Source organism: Colobus angolensis, unplaced genomic scaffold, assembly GCF_000951035.1.
Source record: "Colobus angolensis palliatus isolate OR3802 unplaced genomic scaffold, Cang.pa_1.0 Scaffold220, whole genome shotgun sequence".
NCBI lineage: Eukaryota > Metazoa > Chordata > Mammalia > Primates > Cercopithecidae > Colobus > Colobus angolensis.
The window spans coordinates 3,052,778-3,061,309 of record NW_012115378.1 but is presented as its reverse complement, the minus strand read 5'-3'; the positions used below and the strand labels follow the sequence as shown (position 1 = coordinate 3,061,309).

At 39.4% G+C, this 8,532-nt stretch overlaps 1 protein-coding gene across 14 annotated transcripts in view; it reads left to right on the top strand.

The window, feature by feature from the left end:
* The window catches only part of DTNA (dystrobrevin, alpha), a 401,960-nt gene that overhangs the window by 319,441 nt on the left and 73,987 nt on the right, over positions 1–8,532 (top strand). For 9 of the 14 annotated variants that reach the window (XM_011943697.1, XM_011943695.1, XM_011943698.1 and 6 more), the window contains 3 exons: positions 1,488–1,593; positions 3,756–3,922; positions 6,623–6,747. The exons of 1 other annotated variant lie outside the window; for it this stretch is intronic. In XM_011943697.1, the coding sequence (XP_011799087.1) occupies positions 1,488–1,593; positions 3,756–3,922; positions 6,623–6,747 (398 nt within the window). Of the gene's footprint in view, positions 1–1,487; positions 1,594–3,755; positions 4,240–6,622; positions 6,748–8,532 lie in introns of those variants that run through there. 4 more of the 14 variants (XM_011943704.1, XM_011943703.1, XM_011943702.1 and 1 more) reach the window with 1 other exon arrangement.

Below are 8,532 nucleotides of genomic sequence, written 5' to 3'. Positions count from 1 at the left end.
AAAAAAAAAGAATTATATGTGATGTTGCCATGTTCAAAATTTCTTTTGAAATATCCTCTAGACTGTTCTATGATTTGTACATATCCTTGATGATAGGCAACTTATACATGTTGAAATCATAACAACATTGTTGGAAACTTCCAGGAGTGATTTTTAGCCAGTATGACAAATAGTCAAAACGAAAAAGATCATTTCAAGTATGAAAAGAGGTAACATAAAAATAAGAAGATCAGTTTATTTTTGTACTTAATGAATTGGCTATAACAGCTACTCAAGAGTCTGAGGTAGGTAGGAGGAGATAGGAGGATGACTTGAGACCAGGAGTTTGAGTTCAGCCTGGGCAGCATAGTGAGACCCCCATCTTTAAAGTAAATAAATAAATATTTAAATAAATAAATAAATAAAATTATCCCATCCCCTTTGATATTCTAGTTCAAAATTTCAAGTAGTGATTTTTGCATATAAATATGTATTTTGTTATTTATACCATTACAGTACATGTATTAATATAGCTTTCTTACTTTTATCATTTTGAAAGAAACTTATAGATACAGTGCATTCCTTTTGTACATCCGAAAGGACCTGGATATTGAGAAAGCAGCAGACTGAATTGAGAGGAATTATATATAAAGTAATAAAAGGAACGAGTTTTAAAAAATTTAGATGATTCTGTCCTAACAGGATTCCCTCCTGCTCTTGTATAACAGAACCATTCACATTAACCACTAAATATTTAGTACTTAAGGAAGTTGAGGAAGCTCGAAAGGGAAGTTCTATAAATTTAGAAGACTGACTGATAGGAAAATTATAAAATGAGCTATGGTGCATTCTTGAGTAAAATTCCATGGAGAATTTCAATTCTTTATTTTTCTTCATTATTTTTATACTGTCTTTCATATATACAAATGATGCTCTCAGAATTGTTTTTCTCGGCCGGGCGCGGTGGCTCAAGCCTGTAATCCCAGCACTTTGGGAGGCCGAGACGGGCGGATCACGAGGTCAGGAAATCGAGACCATCCTGGCTAACATGGTGAAACCCCGTCTCTACTAAAAAAATACAAAAAACTAGCCGGGCGAGGTGGCGGGCACCTGTATTCCCAGCTACTCGGGAGGCTGAGGCAGGAGAATGGCGTGAACCCGGGAGGCGGAACTTGCAGTGAGCTGAGATCCGGCCACTGCACTCCAGCCTGGGCGACAGAGCGAGACTCCGTCTCAAAAAAAAAAAAAAAGAATTATTTTTCTCCTGGTGATACTATTGACTCAGCCTCAGTGGAGAGAATTCAGTCCTATGTATGCTTAGGTATAAAAAGCAAGCAATGTTTTCAGTTCTGAACTAGTTTAATAACACATTTGGCAAGTTCTGTTTCTTCAGATATTAGAGGATTATTGAGTGCTCTTTTGTTTCAGTCTCAAATGATATGATATTTACATAGCAGGTAAATTGAGATGATTGTCCTAAATTTATGTTTTTTTTTTTTTTAATGCAGAAAAAAGTCACGTTAAATGGCTTCTTGGACACGCTTATGTCGGATCCTCCCCCGCAGTGTCTGGTCTGGTTGCCTCTTCTGCATCGACTAGCGAATGTGGAAAATGGTGAGTAGTTACTACCAAGCAAAGGTGATTTTTTAAATTATTGAAATTAGGCCATTAGTTCTATAGTTAGTAAGCCCAGGTTGTTGTTTTAGGGAAGCCTATTTAGTGCCTCTTAGTTTTGTTTAGGAGAGAACTAACCCATCTCCCTGTTCGGAAGGGCCTTAAATGACCACTGAAAAATTAGGACTGTCAGTTCTAAAAACTTAGTAAATCTCACGGTGTTCTTCTTAATTACAAGTCAGGTGTGGTTCAAAGACTTGGCACAATAGAAGGCGAACTTCAACAAGGAGTGTGACATTATTTTGTGTTTGTTTTAGATCTGAATTTCTCAAATTTGCATACATGGCACTGATTATTTCTTCCCAGTCACTCAACCAGAAATAGGTGGGAGAAATGAGAAAAAAAAAAAATAGATGATAGCACCCTGTTAGTCTTTAGTCGTATGTTCCAGATTGTGAGCTTTCAATAGTTGTACTAACGTTAAAGATAAGAGTAAAATAACTTTTGTATCATGTCTTTTTTTAAAGCAAGTATTTCTAGGATAAAAAGAACTACTGTTGGCATATCCAGATTTAAGTATGAAATACAGTTTGGGGCAAATTTTACCGAAATTTAAACATGAAACAGTTCAGTGCTTCCATCTAATCTTTAGGTGTTCCTACTTACTGTTCAATGTAACTGAAATTTCTCCAGACTTGACGAGGAAATAATTTAGTCTATATCTCTTACTAGAGATTTAACTTAAGTCTCTATATATTACTCAACTTCTCTGTACTTCTTTAATATACATTGAAGCTAAAGTTAGCTTAATTTTAAATTATCATTCAGAATTTTGAGCATCTGCCCTTACTTATCTCAGTTAGTTAAAAGTTATGAGTTTATCCTGTTTTTCTAATAGAGAAAATTTAAAGAATGAATTTACTTTTTTTTTTTGCAATCACTAACAATCATAGTTTTTTTGTTTATCCATATGCAGAAGGGAAGAGCAATCAAGGTCCATGTTATTATGCAAAATGAGTTCATGTTACTGTTTACAGTTCTAGAACTAGTCATTTTCCAATCATAAAGCCATAATTTCATTCCTTCTCTCTCAGCATTTCCTGCTGCAGGAGATCAGTTTCTTAGGCACTGTCCCAGAACAGTTGTCCCTAGATTCAACTCCCACTCTAGTCTTTCTCAAGAGCCAGAAAGGAAGGTTATGACACTTGTTTAGAAGACAGTGCATCCTTAGTTAGTTTTGTCTTTGTTTTTACACTTTGCTTTTTATCTTCATTTATTATTATTTGTATTGCTTTTCCTGACTGGTTAGGTCAGAGAATAGCTTTACCAAAGGCAAGAATTGTTATTGTTGTTTTAGTATCTAGCTCATAGCATGTAGATAATTACTTGGATTTGATCACTTAAATCTAATATTTTACTTTGCTTCAAATCTAGTATTTTGCTTTGCCTGCTTTATAATTCAAATTTCCTACCAAAGAAAGTTAACTGTCTCTTGAGGTATCTGAATTATTTAGAACTGTTTTCAGATAACTTACACATTTTTTTAGGGCCCTATACTCCTGCCTCAGGAAAGAAAAAAAAAAAAATCTGTTTGTCAGATGTAGGCAACACCAGTCGTTAAGTAAGCCATTAGTCACTCCATATTTAAAAAAGTAACTTAATTCTCACATCCACGTCCAGTTTTCCACTCTCTGCCCATCTTCCTTTCTTTTTTCTTCCACTCATTCTCCATGTCTCTGATATTTGCTCTCTTCCCGCTAGACAACCGGCATTCACCCCTTGTGCTTCTGAGTCTTCCAGTGAGCTGTGCTGGTCTCCTGGAGACAGAGAGCAGTTTGGGGTAAAGGCAAGTCTGTTTGGGCAATTTAAACTCTTGTAATGTGAGAGATGGGAATAGAAAGAGCAAATGGCATTATAGAGATTTTTGTTGTTAAAAGGACACCTCTTCTCCATCCCATTTCATTTCATTTCCCCACAGGCATGATTGAAAAGGGTTGTAGGAGAATCCAGGAATGAACTAAATGTTTTTCTGAGCCCAAATCAACTATCATCTGAAATCGTGGTGCAGAGAAGAAAGGTACAATTCCTGTAAGGCTGTATTTTTCCTTCTTCTGGTTCATACTTTTGTTTTCTTGTTTTTTCTTCACTTACGTCCCCCTTAGTCTTCCATCCGGTGGAGTGTTCCTACTGCCACAGTGAGAGTATGATGGGATTTCGCTACCGATGCCAACAGTGTCACAATTACCAGCTCTGTCAGGACTGCTTCTGGAGGGGACATGCCGGTGGTTCTCATAGCAACCAGCACCAAATGAAAGAGTACACGTCATGGGTAAGGCTAGGTCCAGGCAATACTTGGAGTTGGATGTGTGAGTGTTGCCCAGAATTAAAGGGAATACCAAGGATGGTGGCAGAATTAAAGGGCAAACTTACCTTCTATCCCAGGTCTAGTATTCAGTCCCCCTTCCTCCCACTCTCCACCCCACTGGGTGCTCTTACTTATTCTGTTGGAACCCAGTGTAGCTTCCTGAGACTTAAAATATAGGAAAACTCAAAACTATGTTACTTCTTGGAATATAGATAATTCAGTACCGATTTAAATAACAACTGAACAGCAAGGACCTTCTGGAACATAGTCTTACATTCACAGTAAGTTAAAATCTTTTCCAAGTTTTGTTTTGTGGAAATGGCTTAAAAAGTATCATTAGTTTTATTTTTCTTAGATTCTGGAGTTCTTTTAAGTGCATGACTAGAATATTAAAGAAACAAGTATGAGAGGAGAGTGTGGACTTAATAATACTGTTCCATTTTACTTTTCTGCAGAGGGTGGGGAGGGGAGATTGTGGTTATATTAGCAAACCATCTTTTCATGAAGAGTCTGAGTGACCAACCTGGCAAAGGTGGCATGTGAGTGTCTGGGTGATAGATGTATTCTCAGGAGCATGTGGCACCAGGTCTGTGGGAGGAAATGTGACTCTCTGAGCTCACTGTTCAAGTGGATTATGATTTACTGACATTTATCTTAGTTAAACTCAAATATCAGTTCCAGCAGTGTTGCCCTTGTGCATTTCTTCAAGGATGGGTTTTTGTAGGGTATGTAGATTGGTTCTTGTGGGATATACCATCAGCCCTTCCAGCACCTCTTGGAAAAGTTCTGTCACAAGAAAATCCAACCTATTTATGAGTTTTTCTATATTTTAATGTATTTCAATTCAACCTATAGTCTTTACTTAAAGAAGTCTTCAGAATATACCTCTGAAATCAAAATATTCTTCCTAGGAATTATTATTGGGAACTAATATTCAGTGTAAATATGCTAGTACTTCATCACCAGTGAGATTCTGAATTCAAGTAACAGTTCTTCACCAAGGCAGAGTATACTGAGAACTTGCCAATTCCAGTGCAACTCCTCACTGTTGTTTATGTCATGCTGAGGATAGATAGATAGATTAACACGGATCATGAACTACAATTTAGTTTAGAAGATAGGAGCTAAAACTTTCTATTTTCTTATTGTTAGCATATTACCAGTTTTCAAACTTCGACCCCATATCCTAAAAGATTTGGTGTTTGAAAACTAATCAGATTTAGTTGTTTTACGTAAATGCTAAATCCACATAAGGAGCCTCTTTCTTAGGGGTTGTAGACTCTAAAATTATATTCCAGGGCACTATCCATACAAAGAAGGATCAGACTTCTTGAGAAGACAGAAGGCCCTATGGTTTGTGGTGCAAAGAGCTGCTGTTGCTGCTATCTTAACTGTTCTAAGAATTACATCTCCTAACAAAAGCCAGAGGGATTTCCTGAGCAATGCTCTTATTACTTCGCTTTTAAAAAATGAGGATAATAGTCACTTCATTCTATTACCAATGAAGGACTCTAGATGTAAAAGAAAGTGACAAAATTTGAAACGGTTCCTTATGGAAGGAAAAATATGGTTTTGCCATTACTTTCAAATGCTTTTGCACCAACCTAATACATGTGGTAGGCTGCTTTTTATATAATTTTGACTGCATAATGTCAAGATAAACATCCCAACAATCTAAACGAAAAAGAGGCAGCATGATTCTCTGGAAATAACCTGAATTTCAAATTCTGAAGACGCAGATTGAAGTTTCATTTTCACTTCTAACTGGATGTGTTCAGCCACACCTGAAACATCTTTCTTGCACCTAGATTCCTGCAAAACCTTCTGCTCATCTTCCTTCCATACTTATTTTCTCACAAACCATTTTCTGTTCTAAAGTGAGAACAGTCCTTCTGGAATCAGGTCTGATGCTGTCATGCCTGTGATTTAAACTCTTCATGGTCTCCCTCTGTCCTGGGGATAAAGAGACAGTTCTTAACGAGCCTTATAAAGATTTTGATGATCTGCCTCCTGCTTTCCTCCCTAGAAGGGCTCCCTTCACTGTTGCTGCTTCCCCCATCTCGAGTGACCTCCTAGTCTGCTGAGTTTTTGTCAGAAAGACTCCTGCAGGCCCATTAAGTCCCAGCGAAGGTGCCCCACCCACAATGCCTGCTTCCATTTATTGTAGCATTTGCTGACACTGAGCAGCAGGAGGCAGCTTGTTCAGAAACTCTCTTCCCAGCATTGAGCAAACTTCCGGAGTCAGAGTCAGCACTGAAAAGGATTTCTTCCATGAATGAATATCTATTATGAAAAGCAAATCATTTGATAAAATATTATATATATAAGGCCGGGCGCGGTGGCTCACACCTGTAATCCCAGCACTTTGGGAGGCCGAGGCGGGTGGATCACAAGGTCAGGACATCGAGACCATGGTGAAACCCCGTCTCTACTAAAAATACAAAAAATTAGCCGGGCGCGGTGGCGGGTGCCTGTAGTCCCAGCTACTCAGGAGGCTGAGGCAGGAGAATGGCGTGAACCCAGGAGGCGGAGCTTGCAGTGAGCTGAGATCTGGCCACTGCACTCCAGCCTGGGCAACAGAGCGAGACTCCATCTCACAAAAAAAAAAAAAAAAATTACATATATATTAGCTGTTGTCACTTCTACCTTCCTTCTTCTTTCCAGAAATCACCTGCTAAGAAGCTGACTAATGCATTAAGCAAGTCCCTGAGCTGTGCTTCCAGCCGTGAACCTTTGCACCCCATGTTCCCAGATCAGCCTGAGAAGCCACTCAACTTGGCTCACATCGTGTAAGTATCTCTACCCTCCCAGTAAAGAGAAAATTTTCTTCAAGGGCACATGTCTGGAGCCACACAAAGGCAATTCCCTATCAGTGGTCAGCAACCAAGATTTTTCATTTAATTTTTTTAAAAAGTCAGAGTAATGCCCTTATAGTTTTTTGTTGTTGTTGAGGTATACAGTACTTCCACCAGGCAGACAAGTGAAATATGCAACAGTAACATAATTCGCCTGGAGGTGGAAAATATTTCAGAAAGTTTAGTTACAAAATATGGATGTTAGTGGTGCCTGCACATTGGAAGTTAACAATCAATGGGATCACTGTGGTAAAAAATGATTTACAGCATATTATTCCTTAATTTCATATGTGCTTTGAGTTCCAAATATAAAAGCTCTTTATTGCTCTGCAGACCCAGTTTAAGATGCCAGCAAACATAGAAATTACTTTTGTTTTTCATCCCAAGCTATATAACTTTAGAAGAATCATAGCCTGTGCAGGGGAAGGGGGAGTGGTGGGAAAATTTATCAGAATATTCAAAGATTCTTTTCTTCAAAGTATGTGTGAGTTTCATGGCAGAAGGTGTTGGACCAGCAAACGGTCCTTCTGGCCATCCCTGCTATCTACCAGAAGTTTCATGCCTTTGAACCTCTCTCAGGCCCGGGTGGCCAAGATAACAAGGGGGCTTAGGTAGAAGAAACAATTTTTTCCTTGGTGTTACCTTGAGCTCATAAGAAGAAAGAGTCTCATTACCTGCTTCTATGCACAATTAGATACCATGTAGTCACAGATGCCTCCTTATGAACTGCCTGTTGTTTTCCACAGTTCAGTGGAACCTGTCACACCACAGGGCCTGTGTTTGCATGTTGACCTCAAGAGGTGGGCTGATGGGACCTACCCATCAGCCCACAATGCAAAGTTCATGCTTCAGGCAGTTCAGCATATGATCCAGAAGGGGCACTGTGGTAGGTATGAGACCTTCATGGAAGCAGCACCTATGTTCTCCGATGGACCTTAGCAAATACCACCAAACAATTTGTGCTGCGTCACATCTGTGAGCTTTGTATAAATACTTTGGGGCTTTGTTTTGCTTGTTCCTGGGGGTGCTTTGAGGCACCTCTGACCTCAGCAGTATACACAGCCTGAAGGCTCCTGTTTCTCAGCTTACAAGCTGGCATGGGCTCAGCCTCCAGAAGCTAATATAAACTAATTCTGTAGAATGTGGTTAAATTATTTTTGGAAATTATGCTTCTATAAATAAACCTTAAAATAAGCCAGGGATAAATAAATCTGGGGAATGTCCCAAAGGGCCAACCACTTGCAGCAATCTACCTCACAGGAGCTTATGAAGGATCTTATTAAGGTCTAGACTTTCCTTCCCATAGCCAACTAGACACAATCACTAAGTTGCTAATAAATGACCACAACAAAGTGAGAGCAGCTGGAGCTCCCTGAGCTATGCTGAGAGTAATTTCCTACCAGCCCTGCTAGGAGTTACCCCAAGAAAGCGGCCTTCAACAGAACTGCTGGGTGTCATGAAGATAGGGAGTGTGGGTGTGAATAGCCTGGCTCTAAGAGCTTTGCTGCTTCCCACACCTCCAAAGAATTAGAAAGTGATGGAAAAAAAGAGGGGGGCGGAGCAAGATGGCCGAATAGGAACAGCTCCAGTCTCCAACTCCCAGCACGAAGGACACAGAAGACCGGTAATTTCCTACCAGCCCTGCTAGGAGTTACCCCAAGAAAGCGGCCTTCAACAGAACTGCTGGGTGTCATGAAGATAGGGAGTGTGGGTGTGAAT